Source organism: Molossus molossus, unplaced genomic scaffold, assembly GCF_014108415.1.
Source record: "Molossus molossus isolate mMolMol1 unplaced genomic scaffold, mMolMol1.p scaffold_m16_p_4, whole genome shotgun sequence".
Taxonomy (NCBI): domain Eukaryota; kingdom Metazoa; phylum Chordata; class Mammalia; order Chiroptera; family Molossidae; genus Molossus; species Molossus molossus.
In genome coordinates this window covers 20,344,271-20,367,765 of record NW_023425377.1, presented here as the reverse complement: position 1 = coordinate 20,367,765, position 23,495 = coordinate 20,344,271, and the positions used below count along the sequence as shown (strand labels likewise).

Sequence of the window (23,495 nt, the reverse complement as noted above, 5' to 3'; positions counted from 1 at the left end):
AGTGAACATGATACAGTCTAGTAATGGGCCAAATGCTAAACAAATAAGTACATAATGTATTTAGGTATAATAAACACTGCAAATAAAAATAAAGAAGGATAAGGGAAATAAAAATCATCGCTGGGGGAGGGGTGCTAGTTCAGATAAATTACCCAGGAGACTTTTGGATAGAAGCCCAAATGAAGCAAGAGAGGAAGCAATGGAAATTTCTGTTGGAAGAACTTCCCAGGCAGAAAGAACAAGTGCAAAGGCCCTGAGGCAGGGTGGTGTTTAGTGTGTGCAAAGCACAGCAAGAAGATCAATGTGACTGGAGTAGCATGAACAAAGGAAGAGGGTGCTGGAAATGGAATTGAAGAGGTGGCCAGATTTTGGATTTTATTCCGAGCATGATGTGAAGCTCCTGGATATTTTAGAGTTGGGGAGTGACAGAATCTGACTTCAGTTCTGATTTTAAAAGTTTCACCCTGGCTACTATACAGGTAACCTTTTGGGTTGCCACGGTAGTGGGGTTAGGGGTAGAAACAAAGAGGAATCAAGGTGGTGAAGTTTGCCGTGGGTTCGATGAGAGATGAGGGTGGCATTCATGACTGGGAGTGGAGAGGAGGGGGAAGTGGTTGGATTCTGGCAGTATTTTGAAAGTATAGTCCATAGAATGTGCTGAAGAGTTGCATGTGGAGTCCTTAGCCTGACAGCTAGGTGAACACAGGTGTTATTTAGGGAGATGGGAGAAATGAGGGGAGGAGCCGGCTGGAGGATGGTAGAATCCGAAATTTGTGCATCCCTGATGGAAAAGGGTGTGGGGAACAGACAGGTTTCACAGATCGGCAAACCGAGCTAGGGGACAAGATTTCAGAAGGAGATGGGAACCACGTGGAAGGCCCCCAATGCTAGCCTGAATCTGGACACTGACCACTAGGCAAGAATAATGCCAAGTGAAATAAGTCAAACAGAGAAAGACAAATACCGTACGTGTTCACTTATACGTGGAATCTACAAACAAGCAAACAAACCAACAAAACAAAACAGACCCATAGAAACAGAGACCAAAGGGCTGGTTTCTGGAGGGGAGGGGGAGGGGAATGGGTGGAAAAGATAAAAGGAAATATAGTCAATAATATCATGATCAGTGTATGCTGACAGATGATTTCCAGAATTAATGAGGTGATCACATTGCCAAGTACAGAAATGTTGGACCACTCTACTGTATACCAATTATACTTAAATTACAAATAAAATAAAATAAGCATTAAAAGGCAAAAACAATAAAAGGTATACTGGAGATTACGTTTTAAAATAATAATGATGAGCCCTGGACGGTTTGGCTCAGCAATTAGAGTGTCGGCCCGTGGACCAGAGAGTCCCGAGTTCAATTCCCGCCAAGGGCACGTACCTCGGTTGCAGTTTGGCCCCGGCTCCTGTTGGGGTCATGTGGGTGGCAACGAGTCGATGTGTCTCTCTCACACCGATGTTTCTCTCTCTCTCTTCCTCCTACTCTATCTGAATATCAATGCAAAAATGTCCTCGGGTGAGGATAAAAATAAATAAATAATAATAATAATGATGATGACATTTCACATCTCCGGACAGTTAGGCCGGCAGAGCCCTGACTGTGTGCTCCGAGCCTTGGCAGACCCTCCTGGACCGCATCTCAGGAATCTGCTCCCCAGTCCGGGAAAGCGGGCTCTCCTTCCGGTTTACAGACAGAACACGGAGACCAAGGGTGGAGTGCCCCATTCAGAACCACGCCCCCGGTGAGGATGGCACTCTGCCTGGCCAGCACCCTCCTGAACGGGCAGGTGACTTTCTGAGAGCACTGCTAGTTTGGGGGGCACAGTCCGTGCCTCCAATTTCCTACCAGAAATGATGGTGCTGCGTAGGAGTTTCCCCTGGAATAGACCTCTTTTTTTTCCAGGCATTGATCCTGCCCCAGGGTGTTTTCCAGAACTTGCACTGCTCCCTAATTACCTAGTAACGCTGAGGGCTTATGAAAATGCTGTCATTTGTGCGAGAAGGGGCGGGGCGGAGGAGGCTGAAGGAAGAAAGAGAAAAGGGTAGAAAATGCTGTTAAACCTGGCAGACCTCCAGGGTGGGTGATTACATTCTTTAGGGTGGTGTTCTCGCCACACACAGTCTGTGGACTATTCTGGGAACCTTCTGTAGGGATTGGGCTAAAAACATGACAAATATTATCGTTATTATTTTTTTCCTCGGCGCCCGCTCTCTTCTGGCGTGGTTTGCCAATTTGTGAGCTGTCAGAGGACTGTTCTCAGATCATAAATTTGACGGTTTCCCCTCCCCCTGAAATTGTTTCACACTAGAAGCTTAGAATGTTCAGGGCAAAACAGACCTTGGTACAGCCCCCACGGTTCACAGGTGGGGATGCGAGCCCAGGGTGGGGGACGTGCTGATGTCCCTGCGGCAGGTAACGGGGGGAGAGCACAGGGCTCCCGGCCTGACCCCTGGGCCTTTCCCTTCCTTGCCCCAGTGAGTGCCATCAATGGACTCCCCAAGTGTCAGAGCCAGAACCACCTGATGGGTCTCATCATTTTACACATGAGGGAGCAGAGGCCCAGAGACAAAATGGACCTGGCCCCCGAGCTGACATTGGGGTAGGTGCTTGGACCATGTCTCTGGCCTTTCACCGAACCAGGACTGGCACTGTGTGGCCTGTGGGCCGGATCAGGCCCAGAGACACTGCCCTCTATTTTTTTTTTCCTGGCCCATTAAACGAAGGTACACTTAATATTTAAAAAAAGAAGAAAAAAAAAACATAAAAATAAATCTTCTAGTTTCTCTTGGAAAATAAATTAGAAGCTATGGCCACATTTGGGGCTACTGTCAGCTGCCATTGAGGTCTTGCAAACACTGGGACAGGGTGTCCACTCCAGCCCTCTGTCTTCCTGCCCTCTCCCCAGCGGGCTCCCTTCGTTTCTTTCTTTTTTTTTTTTTTTTTTTTTTGATATTTTGTTCAGATAGAGTGGGAGAGAGAGAGAGAGAGAGAGAAACATCAACGTGAAAGGGACACATCGAGTGGCTGCCACCCGCACGACCCAACCAGGGCCGGGGACAAACTGCAACTGAGGTACGTGCCCTTAGCAGGAACCGAACCCAGGTCTCTCTGGACCGCAGGCTGACGCTCTAACCGCTGAGCCAAACCGGGCAGGGCTCCCTTCATTCCTTCCCCTTCTCAGCCCGAGAAGGCGTTTTGACGTCAAAGCCCTGCCCAACACCATTCTCCTTGATCTGTGAGGTAGAACCAATGCCAAATGCCTACATCTTCAGCTGTTTTGGCTACGTGATAACGGAACTTCCAGCATGCCAAGAAACGCACTGGGACTGGTCATAACTGGTCTCAGGAGTCGGGGCCACACCGTCTCTGGAGCACAGTTAGGAGGCTTTTCCTCCTCAATACTCACCCGTTTGGACTTGAAGGAACACCGTCTTCAGGGATCCCATTTTAAAATATGAAAAGTCTTAACGAAGATGAATCCAGTGTCTTCAATGTAACACAGTGGAGAGGGGCCCTGCTTCTTACGTCCTGGTGTACCCGTTGCTATCTTCTCTCAAGAGAGGTGTTTCGAGCCCTAGCAGGCTGGGCTCAGCAGTTGGTTAGAACGTCAGCCCACAGACTGAAGGGTTGCGGGTTCAATTTCTGGTCAAGGGCATGTACCTGGGTTGTAGGTTTAATCCCCAGCTCAGTCGTGGTCGTGTGGGAGGCAATCAATCAATGTGTCTATCTCACCTCTCTTTCTCTCTCTCTCTCTCTCTCTCTCTCTCTCTCTCTCTCTCTCCCCCCTCCCCCTCCCTCCCGTCCACTCTACCTAAAAATCAATGCAAAAATATCCTCGAGTGTGGATTTAAAAAAGAAAGAAAGGTGTTTTCATCTCATCACTATTGATATTTTGGACCAGATGATTTCTTTGAAGTGTGGGCTGTCTTGTTTATTATAGGATGTTTAGCAGCATCCCTGGCCTCTACCCACTAGACACCAGGAACACCTGCCCAGGTGTGACAACCAAAAATGTCCGGTAGACACTGCCAAATATTCCCTGGGGGGGATATTCACTGCCAGTTGACAACCGTCGTCTTAATCTAACCATCTACCACTCTGAGCCTTACTTAATGTGTGAAGTAGGTTCTAATTCCTGCCCTTGTGGGTTTGTTGGGAGGATGAAATGAATAATGGATGTGCAAATGCTGTGTAAATCACAGTGTGCCATGTATCTGTACAGTTTGGTTGCCATCAGTCACAACAGACTATAAACAATCCATCCTTCCAGGATGGCAATAGGGTTGGAAGCTATAAGGAGGGCGGGCACGGTGAACTAACGAGGGATGACACCAGGGTAGGTTATCCAGAGGGTGCATGGCGCGTAGTCTTAAGCTTTGAAGCTGAGGTCAGTGCCTTCTCGCTCACACACATTCCTGCTCATAGACTTACCGTACTCGAAAATATCCCATGGCTCTCCATTGCCTGCCAGGTATTCAGTGGCTTTCAAATCCTGACCCTGACCTCGTCTGGGATTTATGGTCCCCACCCTGTCCACATGGGGCACCTTCTCCCGCCCAGCCCTTGCAGGTGTTCTTTCCTCGGTTTGCGTCTCTTCCCGCCCTCACTTTCTGCCTGTAGTTTCCTCCTTCAGAGCTTAGCTCTTCTGTAGCCCTGCTGGCTCCCCACAGACAGGTGCATCGGTCGCTCCCGCCTTTGCTTCCCTGCACTGTGTTTACATCTCTATCACCGCACGTGCCACGGTCTGCTTTGGATGACTGGATTCATCTGTCTTTCCCTTTTACCACATTCACCTGCCTTGAGGTAGACAGTGCTCCGGATTCCATCCCACATCCCCAGCACCTGACATGCTGTCAGATACAGAATAGGTTCTCCACCCATATTTGAAGAGATTAGGAAGGTAAACAGTTGAACTTAAATAGACTTTGACCTAGAAGCCCAAGCTTGACATGTATAACCTCCTTGTTTACTTAATCATTGGACAACTATATATATTTAATAGGCCAAGGGGAGTCATTGACCATATTTGAGCAGGACAATAACGAAGAGCTATAGTTTAGGAAAAATCCATCTGACTGGATGATTTATAATGATTGGTGAAAATGCATGATTTTGACTCGTGTAAGCCTCTCTCTCCCCAAGTAAACAGAACAAGTCTTGCCTATTCCAGGTGGGTGCTGAGGTTTTGCTAATTAATTCCTGTAAAGGGTTTAGAGATCTTCCTCTGAAAGGTGACAGTGAAGTGTGAAGCCTTCGGTGACAGTCTAATTATTATTATTACCAAGCATAAAGCTCAGAGATTTTAAAAGATTCCCCGGGTACCATTCGAAATGGTGAGAGACAAAAATATGCAAACGGGAAAATTATATTTTTAAGATGGAATCATTGCATCACAGACTTCTAATGTCAGCAGGGACCTCGGAGGTGATCCTTCCTGTCTGTTCCTTCACCTTCCCAAGCTGATGCTCACATACCTTCAGAATCTTCCTGCCCAGGGCTGTCTGCTATTCGAACCTGAGGGTTAAGAGCTTGGACCTGATCGGAGAGTTCTCTGGGTTCAAATCCCCAATCTCTTCCTTGTTAGTGGTGGAAACTGGGGTCAATTTTAGGCCTCAGTTTCTTGAACTAGAACAAGGGGATGAAATGACCTACCACAGGCATTACGCAAAAACATTGATTTCTCAGTGATGCAAACACATTGCCTAGCATGGTACCTGGAACATGGTGAGTAAATCAACATTGCCTTTAAAAATCACTTGAACTAATGAATGTATATGGAAGTGCATAGGAAATTATAAAGCATCTGACCTCTAAGTTGTTCCTAGTTTAGGCGCTCCATTGAACACTGTCAGATATTTCTGGCAAATCCCAACCCTCTTAGATGTCCTACAAGTGTGTGAGACTGTGCAGTGTTGGTGAGGGAAGCGAGGAGTTTTGGATAACATGGCCTAGTTCTCCCTCTTTCCAACGGAGGAAAGGTGAGCTTTCCTCTCCAGGACGGTCATCTGTCAGGTGGGATCCTGAGCAGGGCAGGGAGTGAGTCCATCGGTCATGCCCACAACATCCAAGTTCGTAGCTTGGACCCTGTGCAGTCCTGAGGGTCCAGACTGCGTCTTAGGAGATTCATGTCTGTATGATTGAATCCCTGGAGACTCACTTTTTTCCAGCTGTAAAATAAGGGTGGTGACCATGTCACAGGTGTGAGGAGAGAGCGGGACAACACTTAGAAATTGCTTCAGAAACTGTAAAGTGCTGTGCCTGCCACTTTGCCACCAACACTATTTCCCTGAACACAGTCATTCCCTCTGCGGGTCACTCCAGTGGAAGCCCCTGCCCAGGGGGATCTGTGGAGTTTCAGTTTACACTAGAATGACCAGCATCCCGAGAACAGTAAGAAGCCTGCATCCACTCACTAGAATCCCTGCAAAATGACTCATGTAATTGCTCCGTGAAAGTATCCTTCCCCTTCATGGTACACCCACACATTCTGGTGCTGTCTCCTGTGGAACGCAGGGAAGTGGGGAAGGGGCCCGTTTCCAGTGCCTAGGACTGAAGGACCAATTCCACCTGCAAAGGCAGACAAGGACGGCCAAACGGCCAAGTCTAGGCACCTGCAATCACCCCGACCCTCTGGTTGGGGTTTGTCTTTCTGACATTCCTCCTATTGGGGGGGGGAGCATTTTTCTCCTTTAAAGCTCCTAGGAGGGATTTCTAGGGTCTTCCCCTCAGGAATTAGTTGTAAGAATAATTGGGCCAGTGGAGTGCAGGAGATATATCCAGCACAGCCCCAGCGCTCCTGGAAAAAGTGACCTAGATCAAGCAGCGGGTGGATGGAGGACTATTGCGGGGACCCCCTGCCACCTACTGACTTACAGCTGAACCCACATTCCCAGGAGCATCTGCCAGGCTGGGAGCTGGGGGAGGGGGCAGGAAGCTGAGGAAGGCTGGTGAGGGGGACAGCGGCTTTGTCCCTTTCGGACCCAGCTCCTTGTACACACTCCCTCACCCCGCTCCTCCCCTCCGCGCTGAAAGGAGATAAGGTGGGAGAGGCAGGGAGTGACGGAGGGGGCAGCTGGGGAACTCTGCGCTGGCTCCTGGCTATGAGCACAGCTTGCTGCCTGTGTGAGTGTGAGGGGGAGAGCGAGGGAGCCGGCAAGGGAGGGAGAGAGAGGCAGGCTGCGCGAGCGGAGAGGAGGAGAGGAGAGGAGGAGAGAGGAGAGGGAGAGGAGAGGAGGAGAGGAGAGGCGCGGAGAAGAGAGGAGAGGCAAGGGGAGGAAGCGCTCCGGCTAGCATGAGGACGGCTTCTCTTCCCCGTGCTCAGTTCATCTGGCTGTCAGTTGGTGTTAACGCTGCAGTTTAAGTGCTCCGATTCCCAGGGAAACACACACCTCGCAGAAGGAAGGAAGGAAGCGAGCCAGGAAGGAAGGAACTGCAGGAGGAAAAGAACAGGCAGAACAGAGAGCGGAATAAAGGGAAGGGGGAAACACCAAATCTATGACTGGACCTGGGCTTCTTTCTCGCCAATGCAAAAAGGAATATGCGGCACATTCTTGCCTTCTTCTGCACCGGTTTCCTGGGCGCGGTAGTAGGTGCCAATTTCCCCAACAATATCCAGATCGGTGAGTGAGCGGGGTAGCCTGGGGAGGGACTTTCTGGGGTCTGGCCAGGTTTGGGGGGGCAGTCTAGGTCCCCCCACCCCCACTACGAACTGTGCTTGGCTATTGAAAGCTGTGCGGCTGTGGTGATGGGAGAAAGACTTGGGCCAGGGCTTGGGGAGGGGGCATGGGGAGGGGGCTTCTCCAGATCAGAGGAGGAGCAGAGGGCGAAGTGTGCACACACACATACAAACACAGTCCGCACACACCACTCACACTCCGGGCACGAGCATGTGCAATGGAGGAAGCAGTGTTTTGGAGGAATAAAAATAATCAGGCTTTGGCAGGGAAAGAAATGGTGGGTGTTTAAGGAGTTAACTCCATTGCTTGGTAGATGGTGCCTGATTTCATTTACTTATATAAATCCATGTGGTGTGTTGCTGTGTGCGATTATCTATTAAATAGGCACATATACACTTAACTGAGAGTGGCAGTATTTCGTAGCTGGAGGAGGTCTCTTTAAAGAGACCCTCTAAAACAAGGAGAGAAGGGTGCTGGGTGTATCGCAGCCATTGAAACCGTGCCAAAAGGCCCGCGCTCCAAGTCCGGGGGCTCTCCTCCTGCTCTGGACTCTTCCAGCTGCTCTCTGCTGTCTGCCATGCTGGGCTGGTGGTCCCCACTCCTGGGACCCCGGAACTTCCCAGCCTGCCTTTTCTCCACCCCTCCGACAGCCCCCTCCTCTTAGACTTTCCATGCACAGACATTGTCTACCTCTTATCCGCACACAAACACACACATTTACACCTGTTCCTCTCCCCTCCTCTCAGCTTTCCCCAGCCCTGAGCACCCTCCTCTCAACTTGGGGCCAGGTTTCCAGATGCTGCCGGTCTGTCCCCATTGCCCCCTCCTGGTGTTGTGCTTCTGAAGGGACCCCCACCCTCCCTGTATCCAGGGGCAGCCAACAGACATTGCTCCTCCTGATCATAATGGGGGTAAGCAAAACAAACAGGAACAGTGGTACCAATAACACATGTCCACAAGGGCCCGGGGATTCGGTGTGACCAGCGTCTCAGGGCTGTCTGTGACCGACCGGGAAGCAAGCACACACTGCTTTGCTTGGAGGCATCTTGGTTGGTTGGGTTCTGTTTTCTCTCCCCTGACGGGGATCTAGCTCCACCAGGGAAAGTTCCCATCGCTGGTCGTTTGTGCTCTTTGTGTGAGTGTGTGCTCGTGGGGGGATGAGGTGCCGGTGGGATTTCGTTGGGCACCCCGGTGCTGCAGGGCCCGTCACTTTGGCCTCTCCAGCTGGCTGGCTCCGAGGGCGGTCGGGATAGCCATGGAGTAACTTGCTTTGTTTCCTGACACCTGTTAAGCGACATTCTGAAGTGTGCCTGTGTACGTGTGTTAGTGCCTTACACGCAAAACAAAACTTCCTGCCTAGGGAGGTGCTTCCCTGCAGCCCAGCCTGTAGCTGCCTGCCTCCCCACCCCCACCCCCTCTCCTCCATTCATTGCAGGGGTGGAGGAGGGGGCCTGGAAAGTGTCTGAGGTGTGGTCCTCTGCGGGGTTGGGGAGCCACAGAATCCAGAGGAGTTCTTTTGATTTTACTCTTTTAATGGAAGCCTATGAACATGTGTAGATCACTTGCTCCTTGGTGTAGCATTGCCTCTGTTGGTCCTTACTGTGTTGCCCTTGCTCTGCTGATTGAAAATGCTTGTCTGGAGATATGAGGACTGCTTTGTCCAAGTGCATTTGTGTACACTGCTGTGGGGTGAACGCAGGGGGTGGACATGATATGCTTGCTCATGTCTCTGCAGTTTTCATCCCATTTAGCTCCAACCTGCTTGTTCAACTATGTGACCATTGTTTTCGTTTTCAAATAAAGAACAAACGCTGAAAATATCACTGCCAGCAGGTAGTACTTGGTTCTCCCTGCACAGTCTCTAAGAAAAGCCTCCCAATCCATGTATTGGTTCTGAAAAACAAGCACGTACCCATTGTATAAGAAGTTAGAAGCGCGTGATATTGGAACTGTTATTCCTCTGGAATCCCAGATAAACTTCAGTGTAAACCTTCATTCTAGGGCAGCCTCTGGAAATAGCTCATTTTAACTCCCAGGAATGTATTTTAATTCATTGACATGTCCACAGTAAACACAAAGGTAAGCCAGGCACTCTTGTTCCTTGGAACTGGAGCCCCGACAGGCACCTTTGTGGTTCTTTTTACTGGAAGAGAATATTCATAACCACTTGACATTCTAAGCCCCCAGGTCTTTGAAGCCCAAGGCTTTGCCATGCAAAGACACACCATGGCAAGCCCTTATGTAACAGATCAGTCCTAAGTAGCCAGGATCCTGAGTGTGAAAGAAGAAGCAAAACACTGTTTACATAAAATCAAGAGTTTTCAGAGGAAATGAATAACAAATGGCCGAGGGGACTGGAGAGTACAGTGGCATGCAGGTCCTGGCAGGTCTAAGGCCAAACGCATCAAAGCAGAGGGCTGCGGTGTTGGAGAAGCCCACAGGGCCCCAGATTTAGAAGTCACTGTGCCACACATCTTAGCACTATTTCTATACGGCTGTGCTGACAAATCGGCTTGCTGGAGGAAAAGTTAGACACCACAAGGCTTTATGTGCACACAAGGGCACGAGCCACCTAGGTGGTTGGCACAGGGAGGAGGAAGAGAACCCTCACAGTTCTCCTGTTCTCAGACCTGAGCTGAGCTGAAGGGTGAACAATCAAATGTGTGGGGAGAGTGATTGGTGTGTTAGAAGCCCTTGTCCCATAAAAGCTCCTGTACAGAAGTTTAAGCCTCAGCGTCTAGTTACCTCGATTTGAACTCTCATCCCCAGCACTAGAGGCTACAACTAGTGAGTTTGGTATGGGGAAAAGTCAAGGGTCCTTCTGGGGAAGAATCAAACCTGTCTCTAGCCCAGATATCATGTTGCATTTTCTTTCCTCGTAGGGGGATTATTTCCAAACCAGCAGTCACAGGAACATGCCGCTTTTAGATTTGCTTTGTCGCAACTCACAGAGCCCCCAAAGCTCCTCCCCCAGATTGATATTGTGAACATCAGCGACAGCTTTGAGATGACCTATAGATGTAAGTAATTGCTTCTATTTCTGAGATTTCTTTCTGCGATCGACCAATGAGAAGAGGGCCTGTGGGTAGGTGATGGTGTTGCAAAAATGACATGAGTCGTCATTTGTCTTCATAAGAGAGAGCCCTCCGAGAAAAATGTCCAGGGCCTTCGAAGTGATTCCATCGGTTGGCATTTTAGCTCCTGCAATGCTTCATAGAACGGCTTCACTTTTTCTCTGTCAGCTAACTTCAAATGCCAGAATGAGGGGTACGGGAGTTGACTGCGTCTCCTCTACCTCGCAGAGGTTTTCTGGTTTCGCTGGAAGACTTCCTTACATAGAAAACTTCTGAGAGACATAGAATGAAAGATTCTGACTTGGAGAATGTGGTTTTAAGCCCTCACACCTTTTCCTGTCCACAGGTAAAAAGGAGAAAATGTCCCTGTAGCTTGATTTAAAAAAAAAAAAAAAAAGATGTATGAGAAGTGGTATATCTGGTTTCTCATTTTGGGAAATGACCAATAACTAGTTAAAAATCAGTGCCTTGATTATTTCCGAAATGCTTTGACGTGATTAATTGCTTAAGACATATTTTGTAGGGCGAACTTTGAGTATAAGGCGGCACAGAGGTGACCTCCAGAAGGAGATACATTTCTGACATCTGAATTGAATGCGTTATACACGTGGGCAATAAACACCATCTTGAGTTTTTCTGACAACTGGGACTGAGAAGGAAACTGTGTGGTCGCATGATTGCCATTTGATGACAGATGAAAGCATAAAAATTAATCAGCGAAGACATATTCCCTCCAGGGATTAAGCTCGTGTAGGATATTATAGCACGGGAAGTGTGAGTTGGATGGGCAAGAACTACTTAAGATTCAAAACTGGATGAAATTGGCACCGCAGGTTTTGTGTGCCACGGTGGACTCGGTGACTTCTGCTGGGCTGTGGATGTTAGAAGTCACAAGCCATATTTGCTTCATCTCTTTTCCTCATTTCCTCGTGGTGGGTTCTCAGTGATTTGAACTGGACATGCTTTGAAGGCTCACAGTGAGAATTCAGAATCTCCCTATCCCTAAGACCACGTCTAGGTAGACATGAATTCTAAGAATTATAATTATATTAGATTCCACTTATTGAGGACTTGGTGTCTTTCAGGAACTAAATTTATTTTATAGACAATTAGAGTAACATCCATTGCCATTTATTTAGCATCTACTATGGCCTATGCAATGCGCTAATTGCTCTTCATGTGTTAGCTCGTTCAATCCTCACAGGAGCCCTGCAGAGCACTGTTATCTTTTAGAGATAAAGAAACTAAGGCTGCAACAGGTTATATAATGTGCCCAAGGTCACCCAGAAAATAAATGGTGGCTTAGTGACCCTAAGGTCCATGTTCCGGGGTGAAAGATACACCGATTCCATGGTATCCTGATCAATTATAGTGAGATGATTACCGAGAAGCAGGAGAGTTTTCTGGGTGTTGTAAGGCAGAGGCCTGATAAAGCAACTGAAAAGAAAATGTTATAATGCTTCAAATCGCAGCTTTGACTTTGCGCAGGAGTGACCCATTGAATAAATGAAATAGCAGTTCTTCACGTTGGCGATGCTGAGATTGAAAGTCTTGTCTGTTGTGCTACTCGCTAGACTTTAAAAAGAGCTGGAGTTTTAGGTGTTGAGCTGAACTTCTGTGAAACCGTCTCGAGGGGAACTAGAATAATCTTGAGGAGGTATTTGGTTATCAGATGACCTCCCATTTCTTTCGATGTGTCTTAGGGTGTTTGGATAGATTTGGGTGTGGGGATCAATGTATCTAAAAACAACCTCAGCCCTGGCTGGTTCGGCTCCGTGGTTAGAGCATTGGCTCAAGGACTGAAGGGTCACAGGTCTGATTCTGGTCAAGGGCTCATGCCTGGGTTATGGGAGGCAACCAATCGATGTGTCTCTCTCACATCAATGTTTCTCTCTCTCTCTCCCTCCCTCCGCCCCTTCCACTCTCTCTAAAAATATCAATGGAAAGCTATCTTAGTGTGAGGATTAACAACAACAAAAAAAGCACCTGAGGTTATGTATACTCTTTTGCATTCATATGAATGTGCTGATTTACTTCCTGAGGAGAGGCGTTATAGATTTTGTCATACTCTCAGAAGGGCCCATTACTCAAGAAGGATTACTTGTTTAGGGAGTCAAGAAGAATAAATGGCTGGCACTCATACTGCTGAGAACTGTCTACAGCAGAGCTCGTTGGAAAGAGATGTTAACTGCTGTCCTGGTGCCAGGATGTTGACTGACAGGACAAGATTATAAAAGACAAAAAGGAGGAAATGTTCGGAGGCAAAAGGTGGTGCTTCTGTACTGTTATCTTAACAAACTGAGACTTGATCTTTAATACGGTTGTTGGGCGTTCATTGGGGAGATTGAAATATGATACAAGCTATATTATCCATTGTGGTTAGTGAAGTCGAAATGAATGGATCTGGGTTCTTGCACTTGATTCCTGCCATAGACCAATGCACAGGCTTCTGTGAGTTTTGTTATTCTTTATATGTTTCTTCAATCTATGAACTGAAATGGATGTTAGAAAAACAGAGATGATGCCCAGCTGGTATGGCTCAGTGGTTGAGCATGGAACCATGCACCAAGAGGTCACTGGTTTGATTCCCAGTCAGGGCACATGCCCAGGTTGTGGGCCCGATCCCCAGTGGGGGGCATGCAGGAGGTGGCCAATTGATGTTCTCTCTCATCAATGTTTCTATCTCTCTCTCCCTCTCCCTTCTTCTCTCTCTAAAATCAAATTTAAAAAGAAAGGAAAGAAAGAAAAACAGAAATGATAAAAGGCCCTTGCTCTCAAGTAGTTTACAATCCACTGGAGGCATTGCTGAGGGGATTTTCTGAGAAGCAATAATGTTATCCTGTTCTTAGACCTATAGTTTTTTCTTTAGCTCCAAGATCAGAGAGGTACTGGGCAATATGGGTGGTAATGGTGGCAATGTAATCTCCAACCTGCCTGGAAGATTCTCTGTTAACTTCCACATGAGGCTGGGAACCATCTGGGGCTCTGTTCACATTGTTCAGCTGTCTGTGAAAACTGTGTATTTGTCCCAACTGGAATCGATTTACAAAATGTCAAAGGGAGGAGAGAGGTTTTAGGGAAGATTCATTAATCAATAATTTATGGGAAAACAAGTCAAGAATCTTATTCAGATTTAGTACCAGGTGCTGTTTTGAAATCTGGTCTCGTAGTTACCTTAAATTAACTGCCCCAGTCTTACCTCCAAAAAACAATCAAATCTGTGTATTTCCATAATTCCTGCTACCATTTGATGCTTTCTTGTGCATTTTGCTATTCATTATCCCTCCAGCAGAGGGTGGAGAAAGGAAAGGAGAAGTGTAACAGGAGCTACTCCCACTAGATGTGTTAGCAACAGGAATTAAAAAGAAAGAGTGGTAGGTACAGGGTAGGGGATGCAGAAGAGATGGAAGAGGAGAATTGTTAACGCCATTGGCCAAGATGAGAGTTTTGTGTCTTCTTTGCATTCGGTCTTTCTTGCTTTCCTCGTCAGCCATTATTAAAGGATAAAGTCACTGAAGCAGCAATCCAAATGCCTTAGCGCTCCTCTTAGCCTCCAGGTGCAGGGGTTGGGGAGGTTGTCCATAGAAATGGTAGTTACTGATCCTTCAGCTTATCTTGGTGCCTTTATGGTAAGTATAAATAGAGGGACAGGAGAACTATCGATTGGGTTTTCTATTAGCAGTCTGAGGAGCATTGATGCAACTTAATTCTTACCTTTTCCTTCATTTATCCATCCATCCATTCAGCAAAGGCATGCCAAATGCCTTCTTCATGCCAAGCAGTGTACCAGGTGCGCGGAACATAATGGTCAATGAAGAAGACACAGCCTCTTTCCTTGTGGGGGTTACAGCTTAGCCCACATGTCCTCAAACTTCAGTGCACATCATATTCATCCACGGAGCTTATTTAAAGCTAGATTCAGAGGGAGGACTCTAGACTTTCTGAATCCGAATATTCAAGAACTGGCCCTAGGGGGATTCTGCAGTAGTTAGTAGGAGCATCAAACTTTGAGAAAGAACCTCTTTAATCTAAAAAAAAAAAAAATCTGCTATTCCCTTAGCAAGCATTTCTGAGCCTTTAACGAAGCCCAGGCATGGTGTTAAGCCCCAGAAATGCAGACAAAAGGAAAACATATTCCCTGCCCTGGGTGACCGCATTCCCTGTAAGGCTGGCTGTCCTATACAGAGAAAATCAAAATACAACGTGTGTGGTGTAGCAGTGATTTGTGGGGAGTGTTAGAGTTGTCTCGGGGAGTGGGGTTGGCTTATCAGACAGTAGTGGCTGAACTGAGTTTCAGTGATGAATAGAAGTTTTCCAAGGGGACGAGGTAGCGGGGCTGGAAAGGGATGAGGCGAGTGTGTTTCAGGCAGCAAGAATGGCATGTGCACAGGTAAAGAAGACACCTGACCCGTTTCCCTGCTCTCACCACCCGTGGCACTCCAGGCTGGGCCTCTCCCTTGCCCTTTATTGATTACTTCAGAAGGGGTCACCAAATGGCCATCCACACGCCAGTTTGGGTGCAGTGTTGAAGAATCATGGAATGTCACATCACAATGTGGGTATCTTAGCTCTCTTTGAAATTTTCAAAGGTCTGGCAACACGAGACCCTGGGTCTCCGCAGCACCAGTTCGCTGATATGGAGCAGGGAGCATCCCGTCTAGATGGTCTCCTTCCCACCCAGCCCACTGCTCCCTCTTCTCTCCCTGCCTGCCTCCTGAACGCATTGACTTCGTAAGCCCCAGTTGATTTGTCCTGCAAGGTCGCCGGTGTTGTGTGTTTATAGGTCAACTCTACCATCAGAATACGAAGTGTTGTCCCAAAGACCATGTAAATCTACTGCTTGTTATTGCTGAGAACACAGGTCTCAGGGCTATTCCCCTAACACCAAGGAACAGACGTCTCCAAGAGTCAGGGAGTCACACAGCCTGAAGATGCTGAGAGCCTACGTGGCAACCAGGTGAGGGGCAGTGCAGCTAATTATAGTGGGCCCTCCCCATCGTGGACCTCCTTAGGACACCCAGGGGCGTGCTGGCAATGCTTCAGGTGTTGACAACAGACAGCTGCTCTCTTCGCTTTCGCCCAAGCAGTCCTCATTTTCAGAGTTGTGAACTAACAGTCCGCAGACTTGTTTTGCTTGACCTACACTGTGCTTTTCAAAATGTGGCATAAAAATCTAGATTTCTGGCTTCTCTGGGAAAAAAAAAAAGAGGACCTCAGACAACCCTGGACCCACATTTCTGCTCAGCTTCTATTGTGCAGGGCTGAGACGTGCTGTCCTCTTTAAGTGTGAGGCACACATTCCGACGTGTACCGAAGTGCTCACCACTGCCCATGTCCATGTGACCAGTGTATACAAACGATACTGCTTTCCCAGGCCTGTGCGGCTCAGTGGTTGAGCATCGCCAGTTTGATTCCTGGTCATGCCCAGGTTGTGGGCCCGGTCCCCAGTGAGGGGCGTGCAGGAAGCAGCCAATCGATGTTCTCTCTCATCGATGTTTCTATCTCTCTCTCCCTCTCCCTTCCTCTCTCTCTAAAAATTAATACAGAAAAAAGTTAAAAAAAAAACAACAACGACAAACTGTATTGCTTACCCAGGCCTGTAAGCAGGCCACTGTGCTTACACCTGAGAGGTGTGTCTTTCTGCATCTGTCACTGCCTTAGCTCCTTCTATTTGTGTCTGTTCCTCACTCTGTAGCAAAGAGCTGAGGACACCAAAGGCGTGTGAAATTCCTGCTGTCGAAAAAACAAGTGTGTAGACAGTAAGGAAAAGCCTGGAGGTCTGCTGGTGGGATAAACGAAGACTACCTTGAAGACCTACCGTGTGCCAGACACTTCACACGTGTTGTCTTATTTCAGTTTTGCAACAGCGAGAGGTCATCATCCCCATCTCATAGATGATGCCACTGAGACGGAGAGAGATTAGGTGTCTTCTCCATGTTATACGGGGAATAAGAGCCTACGCTAGTATTTGGGCTACCTTGGGTTTTCTTAAACTCAATGAGCTTTTACCTTTTCTAAGATAGATGACTATGTGGACACACAAAGAGTAAAATGGCAGGAAAAGAGCCCCACACAAGAAGTGCGCAGCCAAGTGTATGATTCAGGAGTAAGAGCTAAGGCTTCCGAGGCAGAAGCTATAAAGAAGACTGCTTGGGAGAGGGGAGGCGAGAGCAGGCATCGAAGGGCGGAGCAGATTAGGGTAGTCAAGTGAGTTGAAGGAGTTTCGAGGGGGTAGAATCACGATGCTTTTTCTACCCTTCCCTCGGCCACTCCAGCATGTTTGTTTCTGGAGGGTGGAATGTTTTGTCTGCCCCAGCATCTACACCACCTTCTCAGATGTCTGCATTTCTCCGGCTGATGTCACAATCGAATGGTGGCTCCTCCGTTTTTACCTGTGAGCTCACCTTGAGACACACAGGCTTCCACATGTGACGGTGGGTGACTTGGTTCTGATTATAATGAGGATCATGAGCTTTCTGTGTGCGCAGAAAAGTGGGTGTGACCATTGCTCCCTCTAACCAGTTGGAAGACTTCTACTGAGATGGGAGAGATTACCGCTCTCCTCTCAGATGCTCAAGATAAAACGTGGGGCATTGGGAAACCATGAAAATGAATGCATCTGTTCATTCATTCAGAGCACTTCTATCAATGCCTCTCTGGAGCATATGTACATTACCCCCTTCCAAGCCCCTGCAGACAACATGCACTGATTACAGAATTCATTCCTACTGAGTCTCGACGTGGCCTTAGATTCCTTCTCGCCACAGCATCCCAGGCAGCTGCAGCAAATCGCCAGTCGGCCAGAGTTGAAGTTGACGCAAGAGATAAAATCCATTTGCCTTTATAAAGCATTACACTAGGAACCGAGGAAAATAAAATGCATTAGGCATTGATTCTCTTCTTAAGGGGCTCAGGTTCTTATATATGAAATAGGCACATCCCCAAAAAACTGATATCATAGAGTTTCTCTCTCTCTCTTTCACACACACACACACACACACACACACACACACACACACACACACACCATGTGGTGAAAAGCATTTTGGATCAAGGTTTAAAGACATGGGTTCAAATTCTGGACTATGTTCTTGAAATCATTCCTGTGTGACTTTGGAGAAGTATTCCCCTCCTCCCACCGACTACCCAGTATTTATTTATACAATGAAACTCATGTGCTCTCTAAGAATCCTTCCAGGGCTGTATTTCTATGTGAGAGAGCATGAAAAACTCCAGGGATACACAATTAAGAGAAGATGCTTTTGTACCAGCCTTTGGTTGGAGGGAGGATCCCGAAACAGATTGAGAATGTAACGAAAGCTCTGCATCCCCCGCCCAAGCCCACCAAGTGGCCCATTTTATAAACACAGAGGTGTTAACCCAACCACGGGCCTCGGGTGCCTTCATTCAATATCCACCAAATATTTATGCAGTGCTCATGATTGTGAACAGAAGCAGAAAACAGCCTTGTGCTCCTGGAGCTCAGTGGCTAGTGAGGGATGCTCTGAGTCATGTAATTGTACACATGAGTGTATCATTATAGGTTGTGACAAGATGTGAAGAAAGGGGCCGTGATTCAATGGAAGCATATGACAAAGGAACCAGCTCTGAGCAGAAGAATGAGGAAGTGTTTGAGCTGAGAACTAAAGACGTTTGGTGATGTGGTGCTGGGAACAGGAGGAGTATTCTAGAAGCTTCCTGGGCAGAGGCCAGGTGGTGGGGACAGTGTATGGGAGGCACGTGCGGCTGGAGAGGGTGGCAAGGACCAGGGCTGACGGGCTCTCTGATGCGTTGTGGACTTTAGACCAAGAGCTGTGACAAACCCACTGAAGGGTTAAGCAGAGAGGTGCCGTGTTCAGACTCCTGCCTCCTCAGGGGAGCTGATTCCGAGCGCTCGGACACTTCCGCGGTCCCTGGAAATGTTCGGCTAATGGAGCAGTGGCCTTCGCTCCTCACTCCTGCTGTGAGTTGGAGAGAGAGTCCGGCAGATGGCAGAGGGATGGGGACAGATGCTGGGGTGAAGGGGCAGCCGATGATGAGGTGTAGGGGGAGCTGATGTATGAGGCTCCGTGGTGTGCTCATGGAGATCGGAAGCTGACCCAGCACAGGGCAGGCGATCGGGTGAGCGAGTTTTTGGAGACAGGGCGTCACCTGGAGCCCCCACTTACGTAATCAACAGGGAAAGCCACACTGCCCTGAATCTTAGTCTCCAGTCAAACCAGACAACTCAGTGGTCCTGAATCCCCACTGCTGTGTCCTCCACTTTCACCGGCAAACTGCTCCTCCCACGGTGCCCTGTCAAAATTCTGTCCTTCTGCGCAGTCCTAGCTCTTGTGATACTTCTCCACCCTGCTGTCCATGCTCACACCTTCTTCTGCCACCTCGGCCCTTTGTCCCTTCCCCTCACAGCTGGTTCCTCCCCCCACCTGGACCTTTGTCTTATCTGCCCAACTGGACTAAGCAACTTGGGGACAGTGGCCTCAGTTTCTTTAGCTCCTCATCAGTCTCCACCACAGGAGTGTGCAGAGTATGGATAAATAAGCAAGCGGGGGAATGAATGCGTAGCGTGTGGTGTAGCATCGGTGTTCGTGATGCGACTGAACCTGCAGCATTGCTGTTTGTGGGCTGCTGGTCTGATTTCACAGGATTTGAACGTTCCAGCAGGCGGCGCTGTAAGTTCCTGGAGGGCTGTGACAACCATGTTTCTGCAAAGTGATGAGGTGACAACTAGCTGTAGGCCAAATCAAAAGCTCATTGTGGCCATTACGGCTCCTTCTGGATGACTGTCAGTGAGGGTCCTGCATAAGGTACAGGCTCCATCTCCCAAAGAAGGGACTTCTGGTTCAAGTCTTGGCTGGGTCATTGCCGATGGGCATGGCTTGGGCCAATCATTTCTCCTTTTTGAACACTATGTTTTGTTGAAATGAAAGCAATATTGATGTCAGTGACATGTGGTTATTATAAGAAGGAGGAAATGAAAGTTAATTTCCAGTCAACTTTCCACTCCATGCAATGCCATGAGCTAGTCAAGTACTGTTAGTCTCCTATTATCACAGATGAGGAAACAGCTCCCAGGGGGAGAAGGGGCGGTGGCGTGTGCTTCTGGCTCCATTATTAGACGTCTGTGGGCTGGGAGGACTTCACTCCATCGGCTGCTGTGTCTGCCTGCTCCCTGTGGGTCCTGTAGTCCCCCCTCCCCTCCTCCATGGCAGCAGCCCCCCTCCTCCGGCATCACTGCTCACTGCCTTAGTCACTGAGCCCTCTGCACTGCCATGTGGCCTGTGCTGCCCTGTACCAGGTGTGCAGGGCACTGAGGTTACCGAGGTTACAGGAAATCTCCTTCCACCCTTTTGCGGTGTCACAGCTTATTGTCCGGAGAGAGTAGGGAAGCCCAAGGTCATGAGAGGGCCAGACCTTAGAGGATGCAGGTGAAATTGGGGTTAATGAGGTGGTGGGGGCTGATGAAACTGACCTTATGGTGAAGCCTATGGACGAAGTGTGTTCATCCCATAGGATGGCTAGGATGGAAATAAACTTTCTGAGACTAGTTTGTACTTTGTGGACAAAAGTGACAGGTGTATTATAGAAACCCATGGAGATGCTGACACCAAACAAAATGAAATGTGTGTAATTACAGTACGAGTGATAAACGTCCCATCTTTTTTCTGAACATATCAATTTAGAAATTAAGAACAGATTTATATTACTGTCTTAAAAGATGACTTTTCTACTTGGCATAACACATTACTTTGAATATTATATATTCGTTTTAATGGCTTCCTAAAAGCCTACTGTACATATGTACCCTCATTTATTTAATCTGTCTTCTTTTATTGAATGTCTAGTTTACTTCCAAAATTTTTCTTAAAAATAATTATGTGATGATCATCCCAATAAAGCATAATCATTTTATTTATTATTCTGGTTTTAAGAGCATTATAGCCCCGTAGGCCAATTTCCAATTATATTACATAGAATAATTATTGTATACAGACATTGAAATAATTTGTTCAATGCCAGCTTAAACATTGACTTGCTGTATGACCTTCAGAAATCTTTGTGTCTGGTTGAGTTGCCAGATGCAAATATATGGGTGATAATACCAATTCTTAGGGGCATTAGAACAGGCAAATGCCATTACGTACATGAAAGAGCTTTGAAAAATCAGAAGTACTAGGCAAATGCAGGGTAATATAATTAACTAGGCTTCTTATCTATCAACATAAATACACCATAAGTACAATGTGACTAATTAATCTTTAGTGTTTTCCTGGGAAGGTGGTCATTATCTATGAATGAATCTATTTTGTGGATGGGGAAAACTGAAATCTTTAGGAGGCCAGGCTCACCCTGGGTCCAAATATTCAGCAACACTAAATCTGAAAGCATTTCTTTCCACCTGTGACTCAGTCCACAGGATTGGACTAGCTATGTGGGCCAGGCAGTATTTTTGGCTTAAAATAGCATTGCTTATGGGGACAAGGGGACACCCCCCTTTGTGCAGGGCACAGTCAGTACTCTTGGTGGCATGTGATAGAACCCAACTAACTGGATGGTTTTTACATCAGGCGCAGCTAGATTTAGGAGCTTGAATGGTATCAGGACTGAGAAACACCCAGATGTTCAGGTTCAGCTTCTCTCTAAATTGGCTTTGCTCTCAGGCATATCCCTGTCAAAGATCAGATCTCACATGTCAGATCCCAACACAGCCAGCCTTCATGTGCCCGTCTCCATGTCCAGTGGAAAGGGAACTTCTCTTTTCCCATCAGTTCCACCGACGTATGGGCCTGATGTTACTGAATAAAAATCAGGGTTCGTGCTCATTTCTGAGCATGATACAATAGCCAGAAAAATGGCATCTTTTGGTTGTTCTAGGCCTAGTCACTTGATCATTCTTAGAGTTTGGAGTGGTGAGGAGGACCAAATGGATTCTTGGTTTCCTTTAGCCCACCAGAACTACTTGGACATGGGTGAAGAGCAGTTCTCCCAAAGGAAATCAGGATGCTATTACCAAGAGAAAAAAAAGTAGATTAAATGCTCAGTAGGCAAAAAAAGTATGTGTTTCCGCCCGTGCACATGTCTTCAGAAGGGAAATTCAGAGAGGCTGGAACTGGACCGGGGTTCAACATGCTAAAGCAGAGAGGAGTCACCGATAAGAGAAGCGTGTTCAGGGGATTCTGGTGGTAAGGGAAGATCAGAGGTCAGCGCAGGCAGAAGTTTTGAAATCCAGGTTAACGGATGAGTTAGTCAAAGCTGTGAGGGGTTTTTGATCATCTCTGCCCAGCCAGGAGCAAACCTGTGTTCTGGAACAGTTTTAGAAAGGGCTGTCCACCCACATGGTGTGGCTGGGGGTGGTACCATGAGGCTACCTTTTGACAGAATGTTGGGACCATTCGCACTAAGATATCTGGCTATTCTCAAGGCCTATAGTCTCTCCCAGTGACCAAGACATTTCCTGTACTACACAGACACTCAAGCTCTTAAACAGTCCCAGTGGGAATCTTGGCTGTAAATCTATAAATCCTACACCACCAGATGGTAGGTTGTTCTAATTGGTTCCATCCCTTCTAGTTTTGTTTTTGTTTTTGTTTTGTTTTTTTTTCCCAGTAATAAAACCTTCCCTATGTCTGAATCAGGGTGGAGGTGTGGGTGCCCAGAGAGCCAGGATCCAGTGAAGGAGTCTTTAACCTCTGTTAAACAGGCAGAGACCTTAAGTTCGTTTTATTCAAAGAGAACAGGGTAGGAAAGACATGAATTCACACTGGACCGAAATTCCAGAACTAATACTGATGACACACAACTGTAATGACTAGAAAGTGGTTTAGCTAAAAAGGTCAACTGATAGAAGGAGGGCATTCATTCACTGAATCATTGATATTAATGGAGTATTGTGGTAGTTTCTAATTTGGTAATTATTCATCTCTTCTCCAAACTCCTTGGCAAGAGTCTATCTCCCAGCTTCATTAATGTTATGTTTGGTCATATGGTTTCTTTGGCAGTTGGAATATTATTAGGTATGTTTCAAGCAGAGACTATGAGAAGAATATGCCCCCAATGAGCCTTCTGGTCCCAGAAGAAAGAGATGCCACAGTCAACCCACAGAGTAACGTGTGAAACAGAGATGTCCCAGATGACTTACTGTGAACATCATAGTAAACGCTTATTGTTATATACCACTGAATTGGGGGATGGTTTTTTTATGCAGCAATACCTGACAATTACTATCAAATATTGTACGTTCCACACTTTGCTAAGCACTGAGCCATGATAGATATGGCCCTGGTCTCCATGGAGCATATAGTCTATAGGGAAGTAGACAATAACTATGTTTATAAGTGAAAAAAATAGGGACTATTATTAGGGTCATTAAAAAAATACAGTGTGGCAACCAATCCTACATTAGAAGAGAATACTAACTTAAAATTAAGGGGTCAAGAAAGGCCTCTCTTAGTAGATGACTTTTGAGCTCAAATATGCAAACTGGAAAGGAGACAGATAGGAGTACAATCCTCTGTGGAATGTGGGGGTGTGAGGGGAACAGCCATTTGGGCAAATTAGACTGAGAATCTTGTCCTAGGCAGGGAAGACTGTGGGACCCCAAAAAATGCCTTGCAAATGAGGGCACTCAGTTGCCCTAGGGCAGAGGCTGGCTTCTCCCCACCATGTTGTTTGTACAAGTCAAGGGCAGACAAAGATGCGTTTCCTGCCAAAGCAAGACAGCCACAGGCCATGGAA

At 47.3% G+C, this 23,495-nt stretch overlaps 1 protein-coding gene across 2 annotated transcripts in view; it reads left to right on the top strand.

Annotated features, from left to right (window-relative positions):
- The first annotated feature begins 7,520 nt into the window (after positions 1 to 7,520).
- The window catches only part of GRIA1 (glutamate ionotropic receptor AMPA type subunit 1), a 306,836-nt gene continuing 290,861 nt past the window's right edge, over positions 7,521 to 23,495 (top strand). For both annotated transcript variants that reach the window (XM_036240090.1, XM_036240091.1), the window contains exons 1-2: positions 7,521 to 7,629; positions 10,569 to 10,706. In XM_036240090.1, coding sequence (XP_036095983.1) covers positions 7,548 to 7,629; positions 10,569 to 10,706 — 220 coding nt within the window. In that variant the 5' untranslated portion in view covers positions 7,521 to 7,547. The remainder of the gene's footprint in view (positions 7,630 to 10,568; positions 10,707 to 23,495) is intronic.